The 22,062-nt window shown below is 47.0% G+C and overlaps 1 protein-coding gene and 1 pseudogene across 1 annotated transcript in view; both read left to right on the top strand.

Moving 5' to 3' along the window:
* NID1 (nidogen 1) overlaps positions 1-22,062 on the top strand; it is an 84,263-nt gene that overhangs the window by 57,457 nt on the left and 4,744 nt on the right. The window contains exons 12-17 of the mRNA XM_003993899.6: positions 1,324-1,446; positions 10,775-10,993; positions 12,937-13,109; positions 16,567-16,693; positions 20,167-20,338; positions 21,300-21,457. Of these exons, the coding sequence (XP_003993948.2) occupies positions 1,324-1,446; positions 10,775-10,993; positions 12,937-13,109; positions 16,567-16,693; positions 20,167-20,338; positions 21,300-21,457 (972 nt within the window). The remainder of the gene's footprint in view (positions 1-1,323; positions 1,447-10,774; positions 10,994-12,936; positions 13,110-16,566; positions 16,694-20,166; positions 20,339-21,299; positions 21,458-22,062) is intronic.
* On the top strand, positions 5,074-5,270 carry LOC111557221 (annotated as a pseudogene).

Genomic DNA, 22,062 nt, shown 5'->3' on the forward strand with positions numbered 1-22,062 from the left:
GAACCATGCATTTTCCTTTGGAAGCTGTTCTCACTGGAGAAGACGCTCAGCCTCCCCCTACTATTTTGTCCTGTGACTTGCTCGCTTAAGCAACAATTAGACCCCTGCTGTCTGGTAGGAACTGAGGAGATTGTCTTCTCCAAAAAGGCAGATAATCCTTGTATACATGGGGACTTGAGGTCCAGCTTTTTCCTTAGTAACATAGCTATAGCCATTCTCCTGGTCCGCTCTCACCTTCTGCTCCAGAAAAAGCCAAGTCCCCTTATTAAATAAATGACTGCAGAGTCTGGGAGAGTAAATGTCTCCACAGAATTCTTTCAGACGTGAGGTGAGTCCATTGCTGGCTGCCAAGATGCTTTTTAAAGATGATTTTAGGTAAGATAGCTGTAAAAAAAAAAAGTACCCCGATCCCCTGATTTGCAAAGTTACTTAAAAATACACCATGTAGTATTTCTGAAAAGTCTAAGCTTTTCTAAGATTATAATTTCTGAGATACAGTACTTTCTTTTTTTTTTTTAAGTTTATTTAAGAGAGAGAGAGGGAGAGACAGAGGAAGAGAGAATCCCAAGTAGGTTCCACCCTCAGCACAGAGCCCGACACAGGGCTTGAACTCAAGAATCGTGAGATCATTACCTGAGCTGAAATCAAGAGTTGGACACTTAACTGACCGAGTCACCCAGGCATAACTGGGATATTTACTTTTTGTTACTGAATGAAAAGTAAATGTGAATTTTCTCTTGTCTCTGAGGTTTTTCTGTCAGTGGTTAATAATGTCTCCAAACTCTCAGACATTTTTGAAGCTCTCATTTGTGGTGAGAAGGATCATTTTATATAATATGCAAAAGAATCTTCTCTTTTTTTTTCCTTTTGCATGCTTAATTTTCCATGAAAATGTTAATCATCAAAGTGAAACACATTTACAAATACACAAGATAGAAATTGGGGAGTTAGTGGCTTTTTAAAAAATGTTTGTTTATTTTTGAGAGAGAGACAGAGCATGAGCAGGGGAGGGCAGAGAGAGGGAGACACAGAATCTGAAGCAGGCTCCAGGATCCAAGCTGTCGGCACAGAGCCTGATGTGCGGCTCGAACTCACAGACCTCGAGATCATGACCTGAGCCAAAGTCAGACACTTAACAGACTGAGCCACCCAGGCGCCCCAGGGAGATTGTGTTTTGATGAGTAATGTTTAGTGAACTTTCAATCACTGTTCCCAGATCAGAAACAGAGTCCTTTAGAGCTGACGAAGTGGTTTAAATTATTGTATAAACTATGAATTCCAGAACAAGTGTCATTGTCCCTGGGCTTGGTGGCTCTTTTGCAGATGTGGATGAATGCCAGCCAAGCCAATGTCACCCCGATGCCTTCTGCTACAACACTCCCGGCTCCTTCACATGTCAGTGCAAACCCGGCTATCGTGGAGACGGCTTCCATTGTGTGCCTGGAGGTAAGGTGTCAGAGATGTTTGGAGTTGGTAAGCCATTGCCACATTCGTGAATCCTGAGTCCCTGAACCTGGGAGAGGAGGTGAGGTGGGGAAGTTGCAGTCTCTATGGAGGGTCCTCAGAGTTGTTAAGGTGGGATATCAGAGCACAGCTGTAGTGGACGGGCATGCAGATTGTGCACTGCACAACTCCAGAGGATGCCACACAGACCGTAACTGTACTGGCAACCTGAAGCCTGTCATCCTTGTAACTTGAGCAAGCAGTTCAGGTAAGAACTGCTGTATATTAGGGTTCCCCAGAGAAACAGAACTAATAGTGTGTGTGTGTGTGTGTGTGTGTGTGTGTGTGTGTCTGCCTGTCTGTGTTTGTTTATAAAGGAATGTATTATAAGGGAGGTTCTTATGATTATAAAGACTTGCAAGTCCCAAGATTTACAGTTAGCAAACTGGAGACCCGGGACACCCAATGTTCCCATTTGACACTGAAGGCAGAGAAAAGCCAATGTCCCAGTTCATAGTCATTAGGAAGGAAGGATTCTCTCTTACTCAGGGAAGGGCCAGCCTTTTTGTTCTATCCTAGCCTTCCGCTGTTTGGCTGAGGCCATCTGCTTTACTCAGTCTGTGAAGGTAAAATCTCATCCAAAACATCCTCACAGAAGCACCTAGAATGTTTGACCAAATATCTGGCACCCACGTATCTGGCATATCCCCACCCTGTGGCCCAGTCAAGTTCACACGTAAAAGTGACCCATCCCAGCTTCCTAGGAGTCACGGGGAATAGAGCTAGGGTGGAGGTGGGGAGCACGCGTGAAGGGCCACCACTGGGGAAAGGTGGAGGCCACGGACTGTACAGAATTGTCCGTATTACCACCTATACCTGGACTGTGCACCTGCTGAAGTTACCTGCTGACCCAAGGCTTGGGTGGCATCTCATTAGACCATAAGAATAACGATAGTCCTGGGTCCAGATCTGGACTCAATTCTGGGAACGTGGGAGGCACTCGACAGATGCTGTTGCGTGAATACGTGTAATTGGCTGCTGTTTGTTAGAACCTGCTCTGTGCTAGAAGCTTCCCCCGTACTCTTTCATGTAATGTTCACCATTGTCCTTTTGGAGCAAACACTATTATGATCCCCATTGGCAGAGAATGCCGACGCTTACCAAGATAAAGGCGTAATCAAGGTCCCACCAGTAGTAAGTGCTAGAACTGAGACTCAAACCCAGGTCTGTCTGATGGGCTTAAGCCTGGATTCAGTCCTCTAAACCACATGGTATTCCGTCATGAGATTAAGAATGTATTTGACACAGTAGACTGGAGTCACGTAGTTACTTATTTTTAATGACTGCTACTGTTTGTAGCCAGATATAGTCATGCCACTGTCACTATGTTATATATATATAAATACACAAATATATGATGTTTCAACAAAATATCCATTTCACCACCTTTTTAAGCAATTAATAGCGATTTCGATGTCTGTCTCCTTCACTAGCCTGTGAGTGTAGGGTGCATTTTATTTTTATGTCCGGCGGTGTCCCGTGGAGCATGTGGCCCATGATGGTGCTCACAGATTTATAACTGTTGAAGAACCAAGTGAATGTACCAGTTTCCGCTCCTATCAGCAGTATATAAAAGTATTTATTTATCCCTGCTCTCAACAGGACTAGGTGTTTTCCAGTTTTTAGGATAGTTGTCCAACTAAAAGGGGAAGAATCACAGAGTAAGTTAAAATTTGGGTATATAATACATATTTCTGATCTACATTGTTCCCTCCTGATTGGAACAAGTATCGCCATGCCACTACTTACACGTCAAATCTGGCCCACCTCCTGTTTTTATAAATAAAGTTTTATTGGAACACAGCCATGCTTGTTAGTTTATGTATGTATAGTCTGTGGCTTCTTTAATCTTACAAAGGCTGAGTTCAGTAGTTGTGACAGAGATTATAAGGCACGCAAAGCCTGAAATATTTACTACCTGGCCCTTGAGAGAAAATGTTTGCCAACCCCAGCCAGAATGAACCGAGGCAGGGCCAACTTTTTGTTCCTGAAATTGTGGGTAAAAACTCTTAGTGCTGCCCATAGATTCTGACGGGCAGATTACATAGAGAAGAGTTCGTGATGATCTTAGTCAAGACTCTCCAGCAACTACTAAAAATCACTGACGTCCCGTTATTTCCTTAAGCTTGCTTCATATCACCAGTTCAAAAAGAAGCAGATGTCTTCATCTCTTGGTTTTGTTTTTTGTTTTTAACCTCACTCCTTGCCCCCTCTTTAAGGCTCTGTTAAGTAAACAGAAACAAATTCATCCCTGCAGGCTGGGATGTGAAGCTGGGACAAGGATAAAACCAATGAGCACAGTCTGCTAGAATTGTTTATGTATTCAATCCTGTTCTCCTAAGAAATTCAACATCTAGTTAAATAGTCAAGAGAGAACGTGCACTAGAAATACATACCAATGTTCACCGAATATTGCTTGTAACAGAAAAGAAATCTAAATGACTATTGGTAGGAGGAATGGACCAATGGAGTTTTGGAACAATTCATACAATGAAATAATATGCAGCAATTAAAATGAGTAAAATGTTAAAAACGTAAACAATGTAAGAATGTTAAAAAGTTTGGGGCGCCTGGATGGCTCAGTCAGTTGAGCATCCAACTCTTGGTTTTGTCTCAGGTCATGATCCCACTATTCGTGAGCTCGAGCCCCGCGTGGGGCTCTGCGCTGACAGTGCGGAGCCTGCTTCAGATTCTGTCTCTCCCTCTTTCTCTGCCCCTCCCCTGCTCACACTGTCTCTGTCTCTCTCAAAAGTAAATAAATAAACTTAAAAAATATATAACGCTGTATGAAAATAAACCTATGTGTGTATACATATGTAGGAAATCTACAAAATGCATACAGAGGAATGAAAAACGAAAACTCAAGAGCACGGGGTTACCTGCATGTAGGAGAGAGGCAGTTGGGATTGTGGAGGTTACACAAGAGCTGACTTTGTATTTTTCAGCTGGAATATGAACACTGAGGTTTTCATCGTATATTTCTAAATTATGGCTGACTAAAATACTTTCTGAAATATTAGCAGGGAGAAAACTAATGTCATCCGGACGCCTATTGCCAAACACAATGAAGTGCAGGGCGTCGGACAGTCTGCACTTAGTTTGGTACCTACTGTATACAGAAGGGACTAGCTGAAAAAATTAAACTGGCTTCGAGGGTGAGTCAGTTGAGGCAACAGCTTCTGCATTGTCAACTGGTGACAGGCAAGACCAGAAATTCTGATTTGTTTCCCCCAAGCTTCTGCACTCTTGCTCACAACCTGTGTATGTTCCATGGATCGCTAGCGCCATTTGCTTTTAAATGAAATGGAATCGAAAACAAGAATCAAGAAGATATCAGAGTATACAGAGTATATATAGTAGGAAAAAGTACTGTTTCATGAAATGATGCTTATATCTGCACGGATGAGTATGTGTGTGTGCGTATACATATGTATATCGAGTTGCTGAGCAGAATGTATTCCTGTGGGTCATGGCCAGAAAGTTTGAAAGCCACCATGGTCCCATTGACTCTTGAACAACATGGGGGTTAGGGGCACTGACTCTCCCATGCAGTTGAAAATCCACATATATAGCTTTGCGCAGTGTCAGTATCGCAGCCAATGAGGTTTATCCGAGGCGCGATTATTGCTAATTGAAAATCCACATATAACTTTTGACTGCCCAAAAACTTAACTACTAAGAGCCTACTGTTGACCGATAACATAAACAGTCAATTAACACATAGTCTGTATGTGGTATGTATTAAATACTGTAGTCTAACAATGCAGTAAGAGAGAAGAAAGAAAATTTCATGAAGAAAGTCATAAGGAAGAGAAAATACATTTACAGTTCTGTTCGGTAAAAAAAAATTCACAGTTCAGACCCGTATTGTTGAAAAGTCCTTTGTAGTTATCTATTGTGATGTAACAAATGATCTTCAAGGTCGACAGCTTAAAACAATACGTCTTTATTATCTCACAGTTTCTGTGGGTCAGGAATTCAGGAGCCGCTTAGCTGGGTGGTCTTGGTTCAGGGTCTCTCATGAGGTCGTTGTCTGGGGATTAGTTGAGATTGTGGTCTTTGAGGGTCATCTGAGGCTGAAGGATCCCTGTGGTTGCTGACAGGCCTGTGTTCCTCATGCATTGTTGTACTGAGGACTTCACATCCTCACAGCCTGGGTCTCTTCATAGGGCGCCTCAGTGACTTCAACACCTAGCAGCTGGCTCCCTCCAGACCAAGTAATGAGAGAGAGAACACCCAAGCTGGAAGCCATGGTCTTCTGTAACCTCATCTTGGAAGGGACACGCTGTCCCTTCTGGTGATACTGTTAGTCACAGGCCAGCCCCCTAACAGTGTTGAAAGGGAATTGCCTAAATGTGAAACTACCAGGAGGTGGGAGATGGGGGCCATCTTGGAGGCGGGCTACCAGAGCCAATGACCTTGCCTGAGGACTGTCTGGAGGAATGTAATTGGCTAGATTTTTGGAAAGTAGGAGACCGGATTCTTAGCGGATCAAGAGATATATAATACAAAGTCCTGGGCTAGAGTTGCAAAGCTTGGTCCTTAAGGGCAAATGCCAAGCCTATGGATGTTTGATCACATCTCTTCACCTATGGATGTTTGATCACATCTCTTCACGTGTGGCGCCCGTCACACTTACCAGCATCTCACACCTAGAGACACATCACACAACTGTAGACACAAAGGCAATTCAAGAGTTCAGAAAGCAGGGCTGCAAGAGAAGATGAAAACATCGAGGAGATAATACAGTTTAAGAGCAAGAAAGCTGATGAACAACTTAATGTACACTTTTTATTTTTTATATGTCTTGTTGTTTGTGTTTCAGTGTGCACTTCACTTCAATCAAACCCTATGATAGAAAACTTGCATTTCCCAGTCAGAGCTAGAAGCAGCTCTAGAATTCTATAATTCATCTCCTTTGTTTTATAAACAAAGAACATGAGGACTGAGTAATTTCTTGGTTTACAAAAAAGTTCCTTGAACTTCTTATATAAAAGAATTTTCTATAGCAATTTTTCTCAAAATTGAGTAAAACCCTTTTTATTTATTTATTTTTAACGTTTATTTATTTTTGAGACAGAGAGAGACAGAGCATGAACGGGGGAGGGGCAGAGAGAGAGGGAGACAGAATCTGAAACAGGCTCCAGGCTCTGAGCTGTCAGCACAGAGCCCAACGCAGGGCTCGAACTCACAGACCGCGAGATCGTGACCTGAGCTGAAGTCAGACGCTTAACTGACTGAGCCACCCAGGCGCCCCGAGTAAAACCCTTTCTGAAAGAAATTCTTTTTTTTAGGTTTATTTATTTAGTTAGAGAGAGAGAGAGAGAGAGAGAGAGAGCATGCAAGTGGGGGAGGGGCAGAGAGAGAGAGAGAGAGAGAGAGAGAGAGAGAGAGAGAGAATCCCAAGCAGGATCTGCACCATCCGCACAGAGTTCAATGCGGGGCTCGAACGTACAAACCGTGAGATCATGACCTGAGCCGAAATCAAGAGTCAGATGCTCAACCAACTGAGCTACCCAGGCGCCCCAAAAGAAAGACATTCTTAAAGTCTCTGGTGTTGGGTTAGATTATTTTTATTATAAATAAGTCTCCGTGTGTGGAAGAGCCCCCAGGAGCAGCCAGCCCCTCTTGGGGGCAGATGGGGCAGGAAGAGGCTAAAAAAATGGCACCTCCCCAAATGAGTTCCTCAGCCCCATGGAGTATATCAGAGGCTGCAATAGTTATCTATGTGAATTAGCACAGAGAAAGAAATGTAATCAGGCGAGAGAATGAAATGTAAGTCAAGAAAGTTAAAAAGGTATTTTTTTTCTTATTTCTCCTTCTCTTTCATTTTTCTCTCATTTTCTTTGTCCCCAACCTTGAGAAAGTCACCCCAGACTTCCTGCTTTTCCCTGGATAAATAGCAGGTCTTGACTGCTTCCTCCCCCGCGCAGATCAGACTAGATGAGTGAAAGGAATCTTGCCTGAGTGGTCATTTTATCAGCCAGAAACAGGGCCAGGAAATGTATCGTTATTACCCCGTCCTCACCCTGCCCACAGTGGAAAATTCTCCATGGGGGGCTGGGGCCCCTGGAGCAGCTCCCACTGCCTGGTGGCCAGGCTGAGAAGCCATCCCAAGAAACCCAGCGACATCACAGCTTTCCATAAACATACTTGAAATTCCATCTCCTGAGTCACAACTGGGGCTTTCCCCTCCTTTGTATGAGTTCAGGATACAGCACTTAAAAGTTCTACTGTAAAAGTTGCCGATCGCTTGAGATGTTGTACGTTGGTCAAACACCACATCCGTGCAGAACCGTCAGCCTTGTAGAATGGAGCTGCCTCTGCTTCCTCAGATGTTTGCTTTGGTTGATTGCACGCAGAGCACCAGGTGTGGTTTCAAGTTGGAAGGGCAACATCAAACACAGATGGTGATGGAAGGAAGAGGAGTCTGTGGGCCACAGATGATTTCATGAGCGTATTAAGCTCACTTGTGTATGTCACTGTTGACGCAACCCACCCATTGTGTACGTGCACTGGGCTTGTGGGTACAGAGGGGCAGGGGGCTAGGCTAGGAATCCAAAGACCCACGTTGTAGCTTGAGCTGAGCTGCTTACTCGTGCTGTGATCGGGGAGCCCTTCACCAGTCTGAGCCTTGGGTCTCATCTGGTGGAAAAAAATACAGTTAGTTGCGTGTTGCATAGGATCCTAGTAGAGAGTTAAATGAAACACGTGTAAACGGAGACCCCTTGTACGGGATCTCTAAAACCCTGTGCGCGCGGGAGGTATTGAGGAAGTGAATAAGTTCTATGTCCAAGAGTGAACAGGACCCAACATTTTATTCCCAAGCGCATGGCTTAGTTGCATCTTTGTTTGGCTCTTCCTACATCATTTTTTTTTTTTTTAATATTAGCCCCTAGGGATAAAAGGGAAAGCAATACCCACTTTTCCCTTGCCAGATTTAACACACACTTTCCAGGCACCTTCACTGCTTCCAATCAAGGGAACAACCATGTGAGGCAGGCTAACATGAGACCTGGCAACATAGACAAAGGTACTTTAAACGTTTATTGGCAGGATGCGTGCTGAATGTCACCGCGAAGGCCGTGTATAGACACGGTCACAAATGAACATTTGAGGGGCGCCTGGGTGGCTCAGTCAGTTAAGCTTCTGAGTCTTGATTTTGGCCCAGGTCATGAGCTCTCGGTTCCTGAGATTGAGCCCCAGTGCAGAGCCTGCTTGGGATTCTCTCTTCCTCTCTCTCTGACCCTCCTTGCTCATGCTCTCGCTCTCTCTCAAAAATAAATAAACATTAAAAAAAAACCCAGCACTTTGGAGGCACCCGGGTGGCTCAGTCAGTTGAGTGTTTGACTTTGGCTCAAGTCATGATCTCACGGTTTGTGGGTTCGAGCCCTGCGTCAGGCTCTGTGCGGACAGCTTGCTCAGAGCGTGGAGCCTGCTTCGGATTCTGTGTCTTCCTCTCTGTCTGCCCCTCACCCGCTCATGCTCTGTCTCTGTCTCTCAAAAATAAATAAATGTAAAAAAATTAAAAATAAATAAATATACATTTAAAAAAACCAGCACTTTGGGGGCGCCTGGACTCTTGATTTCAGCTCAGGTCATGATCCCAGGGCTGTGGGATTGAGCCCCGCATCCAGCTCTGTGCTGAGTGTGGAGCCTGCTTAAGATTCTTTCTCTCTCTCACTCTGCCTTTTGCTCTCATTCTCTCTCTCTCTCTTTAAAAACAAAAACAAACCAAAACAGCACCTTGGTACCCCTTTGCCCTTGAGACCCATGGAGGAGATGTCTTCCGTGGATCTGGCCTGTCCTGGGCTCTTCTGTCAGGACAGAGTGTAACAGTGTGTTTTCTTGTCCCCTCACCTCTGGACCGTGAGCCCCTTGAGCTCTTCCCTTGTCAGGTGCTTCCTGAGTGGAGGTGAGGGATGATGCAGTAGAATCCGCTTGGGGAGACAAACGAGGAACAGAGTCAGTGTCATTGTCAGTGTGACACAGCTCCAGGGCAGGTGAGCCCAGGCCCCCCCAGGAGCTATGGAGGCACACAGGACCCAGCCCTGGAGGGCCTGGCGAGGCTTCCTGGGGGAAGTAACTGGGAGGAAGGGAAAGCAGGGTCAAGGAGGAAGTGTCTCACCATGCACAGCACATGGAAAGGCCTGGAAAACAGAGGCAGCCGACATAGTTGGGTTTGGCCGGAGGGTGGCTGTCAGCAGTCAGCGTTGCTGGTGGCTGGGCATCGCTCGTGTGGTGGAGACTGTAGGGCTGAGGGCGGTGCTGGCCTGGCCCTTGTGGTGGCCGGACTCCAGCTGCTTCGGAACGAGCTAGAACTCTGTGTATTGGGAAGTTGTTGATTCCAGGCCATAGCTTCTTATCGGCGATTCCCAAAGATCTAGAAGTATTTCCCTACGTGGGGATCTGAGTTGCAAGGCTAAGAGGCCATGTTTCATGGCAAACACGAGCTCATCGTTAAAATGAAACACAGTTGTTGGAAAATGTGCCCTGTGGTGTTCGGTCTCCCCAAATCTTTGACCTCGACTCAACGTGGATAATCAAGCAGCTTGACATGATAAAAAGGACAAATTTCAGAGAAGCAAAGTCTCCCAAAGCAAATTTCAGCGATGTCCATCCGGTGATGAATGGACAAGCCAATGTGGCGTAACCACCCTGTGGAATAGTATTCAGCCATCGAAAAGGATGGCATACTGACGGATGCTACAGGGTGAATGAGCCCCGAAGACATTGTGCCGAGGGAGAGCAGCCAGACACAACAGGCCACGTGTGATATGATCCCAGTTATAGGACGTGTCCAGGAGAGGCCATCCATGGAGACAGAAGGCAGGTTGCTGGCTGCCGGGGGCTGGGAGGAGGGGGAAACAGAGAGCAGTGCTCTGCTTCTAGGTGTACGGTTTCCTATGGAGCTGAGGACAGTGGATCAGAATTCGGTAGAGGTGGCGGTTGCCTCTCACCGTGACTACACGAAATGCCACGGAATCGCTCACTTTGAAATAATTTTATGGCGTGTTCGTTCTGCCTCAGTTGTTACAAACTGAAACCAAAAAGTGCTTAGCAGACAAAAGAAAACGCAAACGTAATCTTGACTGTCAAATCCCTCAACCAGGATGATAGTTTACGTTTTAGAAAACGAACAAAACAAAACCCAGTGATGAGCGGGCAGCCTCCGGGGGCCCGAGTCCAGCGTGGGTGTCCCGCAGCCACGGCTGGTGAGCACCGACCGATGACACAGCTGACCGTCTCCCTCCGTTTGTCTCTGTCGTAGAAATGGAGAAAACGCGGTGCCAGCTGGAGCGAGAACACATCCTCGGGGCGGCGGGGGCAGCGGACCCACCACGGCCAGGTCTGTTCGTCCCCGAGTGTGACGAGCATGGGCACTACGTGCCCACCCAGTGCCACGGCAGCACCGGCTACTGCTGGTGCGTGGATCGCGACGGCCGTGAGCTGGAGGGCACCAGGACCAGGCCCGGGATGAGGCCCCCCTGTAAGTCCGAGGGCAGCGCCGTGCTGGGCTTGTGTCTGAGAAGGGCCTGGGGGTCCAGTGTCAGTGATTCTCGGTTGGTAGCAGAGGGTGCGTGTGCTGTGGGTCCCCTGGGGCACAGTCCCTGCAGTGGTGGCCTGGCCTTCCAGTGTTTGTGGCGTTGGGACATTGAAGGCCTGGGAGAGGCCGACCGAAGCCCTTCCCTGGGAGGCACTGGGCAGGGAGTAGGGGCCTGTGTGCAGCCCAGCGGGGCTGTGCGGCTCGGGACCCAAATGGCCTCAGTCTCGGCTTCCTCAGCCTCCACCCAGCAGAGGAGCAGAACAGTCTCTTGGATGGATCCCGGCTCTAAAATCCTGCCTCTGTCTCAAACGTAGGAAATGGTAGCTGTCACAAGTTACCAAAATCAGATGCAGTCAGTCCTTGAATCTCCATCCTCCATACAGCTAATAATCAGGGATTGACCCCCTACCAGATATTTTCCGGAAGCTGCTAAGAGGCTGCTAAGTGAGCAGGAAGTGGTCATTAATCCATCCGGCCAATATTCACTGAGCTTCAGATGCTGGGGTCAGTGCTGGGGGTCCAGAAGGGGGAGTCACAGTGTGGCACCCAGAAGGTCAGAGGACAGGTGAACAGGTGCAGGGCAGGGAGAGGAGCTCTGTGAGAGAGGAGGGGGCCGGGAGACCCAGAGGAACGTGTCCCTGGCTTCTGTGGGCATGGAGGGGCTAGTTGGGGAAGGCTTTCCAGAGCAGATGGTGTGAACCAAGTTATTGGGGGGGAGGGGCTGGGGTTGAGAGGCCGATTCCAGGCCGCAGGAGCAGGCTTCGAGCTCACAGACACTGCAGGGTGTCTGTCCTGTGGGAGGGGAGTCGAGGTGAGGATCTGAGATGCCCAGCAGAGGGGCCTGGGGTTGATCACGAGGGCAGCTGGGAGTCCAGGGAAGGTCTTGAGCAGGCATTGATGCCACCAGATGTAGGTTTTAGACAGATTGCTGGTTGGACCGTGGAAGCCGAGAGAAGAGTAAGAGGCCCCTGGGGAAGGGGAAGGGCCGTCCAGGTGCTGAAAACTAATCCAGGTGAGAAGCTTCGAGGGAACGGACCTCAGGGGCTGGCAGTGAGTTTGGAGAGGAGGGGTGAACTCCAGAGAGAGTAAAGACGTCAGCCAGATGGGTTTATGTCACTGACTGGGCACAAGGAGCAAGACGTGGAAATGGCCCCAGTGACGACCGGGTCCAGCCCTCTCTCTTCAGAGAGCAGGAGACAAAGCCCAGGAAGAGCCATGACTCATCCACACAGCAATGGAGGGCTGGGTCTGGGACCCAGGCTTCCTGACCCCCACTCTGTGCCCCTCACCCTTTTCGGGACACTCTGTCGTCAGGGGAGCCGGGGCGTCGTGCTGGGCATCGGGGTCAGCATTTAGGAGACGAGGCGGAACCTGGGGGCGAATTAGTCTCTGATCCTCGTTCTGTCCCTGAAAGCCCAGAAGGGGCGTGTTCCTGCACGGCAGTGGGTGTGACCCTCGCCCACCACGGGGACAGGGTGCGTGGGGCTGCTTCCCTGCTAGTCCCCCCAGCATTGGGAAGCTTAGTGCCTGCCACTGGGAAGTGAGCTCCCTGCGGGCAGGGCTTGCCAGGGGCTGTTTTGGTTCACTGCCACGGCCCGGCCCGTGCCCAAAGCAGGACGTGAATGGTCGCATTATTTCTATTTCTATTTCGGGGAAGTCCAGGCCGTTTTCTTTCAAGTGACCTTTAATGGCAGACTCATGCCCCACCTCCTCTTCCTCACAAATGCCCTTTGACTGAGGTCTTTCTGCAACTTGTGCTTTTAGATACAAATGGGCATTGAGTAGCTGTGCGCCTGGTGCCATGAAGCTGGCGTGACCCCGTGTGTGTGTTTGTGTGCACTCCTCCTGCACATAGGCCTTGCTCATTGACATCTCCTGCCACCTAGGTCTGAGTACAGTGGCCCCCCCGATTCACCACGGACCCTCTGTCCCCACTGCTGTGATCCCTCTGCCACCTGGGACCCACTTACTCTTTGCTCAGACCGGGAAGATAGAGCGCCTCCCCCTGGAAGGAAGCACCATGCAGAAGTTAGAAGCCAAGACGCTGCTTCATGCCCCGGTGAGTGCTGGCTTAGTGCACTTGGCGACAGCTTCTGCTTCAGCGACCCGGAAAAACAAGCAGGGTGTAGTTAGACCAGTACCGGGGCTTGACCCCTGGACGCAGGAGCCTCTTGATTCCACGTGACCGCAGGTGTCCGTCTCTAGACGGGGCCACTGTGTTCCCGAGCCGCCTGTGTAGCTGGGAGGGCAGGAGCAGAATCGGGAAGGCCATGGAGAGGCCACTGTGGTGTCTGACCCCTTGGGTGGGGCATCACACGAGTTGGCAGATCTGGTCTGTGTGCGTCTCCCAGGTCTGACCTTGCCCTTCCTGCTCAGTACAGGGGCTCGCGTTTGGCAGACCATCACCTCAGGATCCTCAAATCTGCCCCGAGGCGGTAACAGCTTCGGCTTAGAGCTTTTCAAAGCATCAAAGATGCATTCTGCGAGTTGGGGAATTTTTGTCTGTTAGGGGTTGGATGCTTCTGAAAAGCTGTTCTGTTTCATCTGTGATCCTGACCCCCTCTCGCCAAGAAACCAGACCTGAGACCTGGGGGCTTCCGGCGGGATTGGGTCAGGGTTGCCAGAGCAGTGGGGCAGAAGGGGGGGCGGCCCTCAGGTCCCGTAAGGAGTGAAGACGCTTTTCAAATCCCCTTCTAATTAGCCTCGATTGGATTCGTGTTCTTCTCCTGCACAAAACCCTCTGACGGGCTCTTCCTTCACACAGAATGAATCCAGTTCTTCCTTTGTCCTCTGGCCACCTCCTCCATCCCATTTCCTGCCACTATCCCCCCACTCTCCAGCTTCAGCTCTCTGACCCTCTGGCTGGTCCTCAACACACCACGCACATTCCCACCTCAGGACCTTTGCACCTGCCTGGAGTCCTCTCCCTCCCAGACCCTTCTGCAGTGCACTGCCTTGCCTCACTCAGATTTCTGTTGGCACATCACCTCTCTGAGAGGCCTGACCTGGCCACCCTGGCCGCACTGCTCTCTGCCCCCTTATCCTGCTCTGTGTTCACCATAGCACTCAATACTACTTGATACATTATGTGTCAGTGTATATGTTCCGTATCCGATGCATCTATTCCCGCTAAGAATATAAGCATGCCAGACCAGAAACCATCCACCTGTTTCATGGAAGTATTTGTTTCACAGCGGTGTTAGAGCCAAAACAGTGCTTGGCACTCAGAACATACCTGCTGAATGAATAAGTGATCTTTGTATTGTCCTGTTGCCTCACTGACACACAAATCCCTTTGAGGGTGAGCATCATTCTCATTTTCTGTCCTCTCAAGCACATGCTTACGTAGCGGGAGTGGGCTGGGTTCCCTGTGAAAGTCATTGTCGCCCACGATGAAGGGAAGAGGTTAAATGTCAAGGGAGGCTGTGAAAAGCAGAAAATTGAGGTGGAGCCGGTGGAGGGGAGGGCACTGATACAATAGGAGAGATACTCACCGTTCTTTTATTTTGTGTCTTGTGTATTGTTCCCATTTTTAAATTTTTTAAAAAAATCTTTACTTTTGAGAGAGAGAGATAGAGTGTGAGCAGAGGAGAGGCAGAGACAGAGGGAGAGAAGCAGGCTCCAGGCTCCGAGCTGTCAGCACAGAGCCCGACACGGGGCTCAAACTCACAAAGTGCAAGATCATGACATGAGCCGAAGTTGGACGCTTAACCGACTGAGCTGCCCAGGCGCCCCTGTTTTTACCATTTCTAACCACTTCTCAATGATGGTGTGACTGTCACCACCATCCATCTCCAGAACTGTTTTCATCATCCCAAACAGAAACTCGGTCCCCGTTAGATAATAACTCCCTCCTTCCCCAGCCCCTGGCCACCTCTAGTCTGCTTCCTGTCTCTATGGATTTGACTCCTGTGGGTGCCTCATATATTTGGAACCATCTGGTATTTATCCTTTTGGAAGGGGCTTACTTGACTTAGCATCATGGCCTCAAGGTTCATCCATGCTGTAGCCCGTGCCAGACTTTTCCTTCCTTCTTACGCTGGATAATATTTCGTTGTATAGATTTACCACATTCTGTTTACCTGTTCATCCTTCGATGGACATTTGGGAATATTGCTGCTGCGGGGATGTATGCACCAACGTCTGTTCACGTCCTTGCTTTCACTTTTTTTAAGGATGAACCAGACCTGGAATTTCCTAATCATATGGTAATTCTGTGTATGTTTTCTTTATATTTTGAGAAACTTGCCATGCTGTTTTCCTTAGCTGCACCATTTTACATTCCCGCGAGCGTGGTACAAAGATCCCAATTTCTCTAAATCCTTGTTGATACTTAAGATTTTTAATTATTAATGCTAGTCATCCTAATATGTGTGAACTGCTACCTCGTCGTGGTTTTGATTTGTGTTTCTCCAACAAGCGATACCTGAATCTTCTCACGCACTTATGGACCATCTGTGTATCTTCTTTGGAAAAATGTCTACTCATATCCTTTGCCTATTTTGTAATTGAGTCATTTGTTGTTACTGAGTTGTAGGAGTTCTTCATATATTTGCTTTGCCTCACTTTGCATTTCCATAGACATTTTAGAGTAAGCTTGTAAGATTCTACCAAAGGGAAAAATAAAGCCTACTGGGATTTTGATACAGATGGCATTGAATCTTTAACTCTATTTAGGGGAAATTGATATCTTAGCAATATTAAATGTTACAATCTATTCAACTAATTTATCTCTTCATTTATTTGGGTCTTCTTTAATTTCACTTTGTGATGTGTTATAGCGTTTAGTGTAGAATCGTGCACATGTAAAAATATTTGTTCTTAAATACTTTGTTTTGAATGTTATTTTAAACATTACTCTCTTAAATTTTTTATTTTGTGCTAGTATGTAGAAACACCATTTTATATTGCCCTTGTACCTGCAACCTGGCTGGATTCAATTGGTAGTTATAATAGTTCTATAGATTCCCTGGGATTTTCTACAGAAACAATCAAGTTGTCTTAGAGTGGCTTTGGACTCTAAGACAACTCTATATATTGGAAAGGAAGAGGTACCTTTCCAATATTTGTCTTTTTAAAAAATGATCTTTAGGTAGGCAAAGGTTGCTTAGATGATGTAGAAAAAGTGTAAGAGAAGCAATCATGAATTGAACTTAATAAATACTTCAAACTTGTGCTTTGTTAAAAACACCATTAAGAAAAAACAAAAAGAAAAAACCCAAAACAACAACAACAAAAAGAAATTGAAAAAAACTACATAATGAGTGGAAATACACACACACACACACACACACACACACACACACACACACACATATGACAGAAGTTTTTAGCTGAACTATATAAAGAACTTCTACAGCTCAGTAATAAACATTTTTTAAATGGACTAAAGACTTGAAGACCTTTCATAAAATAAAGGTGTCTATATGCCAGGAAGCACATGGAAGATTCCCACCATCACTGGTCACTCAAATGCTAGTGAGTGGGCCACTCTTATGGCTGGTCTGCACTTCCAGGATAAAGTCATCATTGGCCTGGCCTTCGACTGTGTGGACAAGATGGTTTACTGGACCGACATCAGTGAGCCTTCCATTGGGAGAGCCAGTCTGCATGGCGGAGAGCCAACCACCATCATTCGGCAAGGTGGGCAAGCAAATACCATTCTTCCTTCTTGGTTTGGCTTCTGGAAGCCCAAAGGGTTCCTGGGAGAGAGCAGAGGAGTGGGCGTATGGTTGCATACAGGATATGGTGATTTGAGGCTGACTGGGTCCTTGGCCTCAACGCCACCCTTTCCAGCCTTCTCTGGAAAGTCCTCCAAGGACTTATTGTTAAATCGTGAACACCTTAGCTGGGACTTGTGGCTGGCCTAAGATGAATAAAGTTAAAACAGGTAAGTGCCCACGCCTTTCTCTAAAAGCTTACGTACCCAGTTTTAATGAACAGTAAGGGCCAAACTCCACCATCCACTTTGGATATGCATTTCTCCTCTGCCTGTTGAGCCTAGACTTGATTCTCAGAATGCCTGCCCCATGGTATGCTCCACTGGGATTTCCCCAAAGGCAGCAGGCAGATGATCATAAAGTTGGGAGGGTTACAAGCATATTGGCAAATATTGTCCCTGATAGCTGTCTATTCCCAAGACAGTTTTCAAGTCAAAAGTTGTCACTTCAACCTGTGACATCGTGGTGGTGGTGGGGACATGTCTTTTCTACCTTAGCTCCACTGGCACCTGTTCTGATGGCCTGTGTCAGAGGAGTGCAGCAAATCGGGCTGGGCTTCCATAGACATTCCTCAAATTTCAGTTGCATTACTGGTAATGAGGTGCACGACGCTTTGGCACAGCCTCCCCCTCAGCATTTAACCTCAACTCCTTAACTTACAGAGGTCGATTAAGGTCAAGAACTCTATGAGTTATTGTAATGCCTACATTCAACAAGTCATGACTATTTTATGTGGATATGTTTCATCAAGATTAAAGACCATTACAGCCAAAATCCAAGGGTCTGTACAAATTCACCTTTACTGAAAAGGTCAAATATTACATGTTGCTAAGTCAGTAACTCAGCAGCTGACTTGCAGGTATTTTCAATCGAAAGATATTGTGGGGGTGCTTGGGTGACTCAGTCGGTTGAACATCCAATTCTTGATTTTGGCTCAGGTCATGTTCCCAGGGTGGGGTCATGGGATTAAGCCCGGCATCAGGCTCTGTGCTGATCGTGAAGCCTGCTCGGAATTCTCTCTTTCTCTCCCTCTGCCCCTCTCCCCTGCTTGCGTTCTCTATCCCTTCACAAAAGATGATCAACAGGAACCAGGCTGAGGTTGAGTTAAATATGTCTAGCTTTGGACATAGACCCTGACTCCTTTTCTGGAAGCTGACATGCTATTTAAATAATGTCTGGTAGTTTTCATGGTTTCGTTTAATGAGCAGAATTTTGAAAATGCCTTTTTGCATCGTGTGTGTGTGTGTCTGTGTGTGTGTGTATGTGTGTGTGTTAAAAATGTTGTTGCTATTGTCTGTGATTTGACTTCAAAACCCAGTGGAAAAGGGGAATAGGTCATCATTGCTATTTCCTGTTGCTTCTGGAACTGATAATTATCCAAGAAAGCTTTAAGCACAGTAAGAAACATTCCAGGCCAAAAGTCCACTGTGAAAACACAGAATTAAACTAGAATGCGATCTTTGTAGAAGAAAGATCACTGGGAATAAATTTTCTTTTATTTACCAATAAAAACAGTTACTGAAAAATAATTTTTAAAATATTTAAATAAAGGAGAAAGAAACTTCCACTTAAATCTTCATTGTGGTACAGGTTGGTGCATCCCTAGTGAGTGGAAGAGGGGGTATGTATCTCCTCTCTAGTTCATGCAGCCTGAATCCTAAACTTCTCTTTCTTTCCTTGAGTTAAACTCCTAACCAAACATCTTTAATCAGGATCATCATCTGTTTCCTTTTGACATCAGCAGTGTGGAATATATTGCCTTGCTGTCTTCCCTAATTGCCCTGACTGCACAGTAAGGGGGAGGCTTTCCAGACCTTTCCTTTGGCATGATAGTTCATAAAGTAGTGTTTTCCTGGTTGGAGGAGGTTTGATTGCTCTTGGGTTTGAGGTCAGGATCAGAGCTGTTGATAAGGAACCAGAGAGACATGGAGTTTCTGGGTTCCTCTGGATATCTTGCAAAGTACTGTCACTGAACAGCCTTTTCTTCCCCACTCTTCTGTCTGTGTGTCTGAGTGACTGGTGTCCTGGCAGAGAATGTGCTCATTCCAGATACACCCCCAGAATGATTTATTCTACCTTTGTCTGAAAGTCGGAAGAGGTCTTTGGAGGTCAGGCTTGCTGTCCCTTCACCTCTAGGGACGTGGGAAACAGTTTCATACTTTACAAATCTCTACTTTTGGTTTGAATAACAAAAATCTTGTTTGAGTGCTGTTTCTAATTCTTAATAAACTGCCTCTGGCTGGGGTCCTTTCCGGGGGACGGGGCTGTGGTGTTTCCAGCATCCAGGGTCATGGTCATATTAGGAGTCTAGTGGAGGCTGATACGAGAGAGCGGACGTTCTGAACCATTTCCACGCTGATGAAAGAACACACGTGGGCATGATTTCCTCATATCCAGGATCCCTTGGGTAGGATGGCTTCATCCTTGGCCTCTTCTGCCTCCTGCTTACATTTCCAGCCATACTAAGTGACCTTCAGTTCTCTGATCAGTAGAGGGGAGGGAATCCTAAGTGACACTGCTAAAACCCTGGTGGGGTTCTGATGTTTCATTTCCTTTTATTTATAGTCCGGGAACCATTAGTTCGGTGGCTCTGAAGTTTCCTGTTGCGTCTGGCTTACTCTGTGGCAGCCCCTGGCTTGGAAATCAGTTACTTAAAACCTAGTGAGGACTTTCCGGGAGTGCTATATGCGATCACTGACACCCCTTCTTTGTACTCCTGATACCTGTGCAAAAGTAGTAACAGCTGTGATTTCTTGCAGTTACTCCTCTGAGATGACCCTATTCCCCCAATAACTAATGAACAAGGTGTATGGATTTGTTGCATTTTTCTATGCCCCCCCCTCCCGTGCTTGTGGGTTAAGCTCAAAGCTCTTTAACACGGGCATCCTAACTACATCTCTGGGCACTCTCCCGTCCTCAAGGACTCCAGCCATACAAAATCATGCTGTATCCAATCTTCTCCCACTCCCTGGAAGCCCGCATCCAGGATCTTTGCCTGACAAACTCCTGTGGGTCCTGGGGGAGCCAGCTTTACGAGGTGTTGTCTCCCTCAGAAATCCCTCCCCAGGGTCTCCCCAGGCTAAGTCTAGTGTCTCCCTCCACGTTCCCATAAAACCAAAACTCAGTCTGAATTGAGATTGGTTGCAAGTTCCTGGAAACCAGGGCCACCACTTAGGCGTCATTATGGGCTTGGTACATAATGAGATGTCCGCCGAGTGAACGAGTGACATTGTCACTTTGACTGTGGCTCATCTGATCAGCAACATGCATTTCATGTTCCCATTTGTTTTTCCAAAGTGCAAGGATTGAACACCGAGGGGAATAACACTGAGTAATCCACAAAACCTAATCTTAACTTGCTTTAAAAACCCAGAAGTATGCCGTGTTTGATTCCAGATCTTGGAAGCCCAGAAGGCATTGCCCTCGACCATCTTGGCCGCAACATTTTCTGGACTGATTCTCACTTGGATCGAATAGAAGTTGCAAAGCTGGATGGGACCCAGCGCCGGGTGCTGTTTGAGACTGACTTGGTGAATCCCAGAGGCATCGTAACGGATTCCGTGAGAGGGTATCTTTGTGTAAATCTGTGTAAATCTATTCGACTTGCAACTGCTCTTTCAGATACTCTCAAATGTCAGGCTCTGATGCCAGCATCAGTCTCCTGAAGTGAATGAGTTCCAGGATGAACAGGTCTACATGTGGTGCCTTACAGATATGCACTGTGAAATGCCAGAACATTTATTACAGTTCCCTGTGACCATGGACTTGATCAACCATGTTCTACTTGTAAATCTCTTAGGAAGGGACTTTGTAAGTTCACAGCTCAGAAATTGGGTATTTCCATTCGAGTCGAATGTGGATAAACACTTGCCTTGTACCAGCCCCAGAATGGTGTCCAAGTGGCATAAATGTACCCCTGGGGCTGAGACCCACACAGCATGGACACCTTGGAGACCCCTTCCTGGGGGTTTTGTCATCACATCAATGCTTTTTTTTCTTTTCCCTACAGTTAGTTTTAAATCTTACCTGCGAGATCTTTTGCACCTCACGCTGTGATTCCTTCCCCGTGAGACCACACCCCCAGTTCTGTGGCCGCTTGGCCACCTCCCCCCCTATGGCAGACACCTCAGCCACCAACTCTATCAGCATCTGCTTCTGTGCCCGAGCCCCTGGGTCCACTATGCACCCCTGTGTAGTGACAGCATGTAGGAATCCCGAGATGTTTATCTCAGGTGTGTGTTTTGTGTTGTTCTTCTAAATAGCTTTACGGAGACACGCTGTATCAGTTATGTTTAAGGAAAGTGAGGTCATTAGGACCAGAATAACCAAACTCAAACCAAGAACCAAACCCAAGTATCTCCTGCAAAGGAAAAGGTGTCTTACCACCTCCAGACCCCTTTTAGCCATCCCGGGTTTTAATGTGTTCATCGTGGGTTCTCTTAAAGTTTTTCTTTTTTTAAATAAAATTTTTCTTACCCATCTTTGTTCTTTCTTTGTTGTTCCTTTTTCCCTTCCTTTTCCTCCTGCAGGAACCTTTATTGGACAGACTGGAACAGAGAAAGCCCCAAAATCGAAACTTCCTATATGGACGGCACAAACCGGAGGATTCTGGTGCAGGATGATCTGGGCCTGCCCAACGGGCTTACATTCGATGCCTACTCGGCTCAGCTCTGCTGGGTGGACGCAGGTGACGAAGAGCCCCGCGCCTGGCTGCTGGGGTTGCAACAGTGCTTTTTCCTTTTAACCTAAACAGTTATTCTCACCCACTGTAGGCTGGGATCTGTTATGGGGAAGAGAGTATAAGATACCTGTTTTATTTTCCTACACAAAAATCAGCTGCCTGTCTTTGCTCTGAAATGCGTGGTTTCTATAGGCTTGACGGTGTCCAGGGCAAGTGTTCCATCTTTAAGTCAGGGGTCAGCCAATCCTAGCCCGTGAGCCACATCCAGCCAGCCTCCTGTTTTGGTACGAGTCAGGTGCTATAAATGGTTTTTATTTATTCATTGTTTTGAGAGAGAGCAGGAGAGCAACAGAGAAAGAGAGAGAGACGGAATCCCAAGCAGGCTCCATGCTGTCAGCACAGAGCCTGACGTGGGGCTCGAACCCATGAACCGTGAGATCATGACCTGAGCCGAGATCAAGAGTCAGACGCTTAACTGACTGAGCCACCCAGGCACCCCTGGGTTTTACATTTTTAAATGTTACATTTTAAAAGGTTCCATAAATAAATGCCTCCATAGTGTCCTCGATTGTGCCTCTTGGCCCACAAACGCTAAATTAATTACTGTCTGG

This window comes from Felis catus, chromosome D2 (assembly GCF_018350175.1).
Source record: "Felis catus isolate Fca126 chromosome D2, F.catus_Fca126_mat1.0, whole genome shotgun sequence".
Taxonomy (NCBI): domain Eukaryota; kingdom Metazoa; phylum Chordata; class Mammalia; order Carnivora; family Felidae; genus Felis; species Felis catus.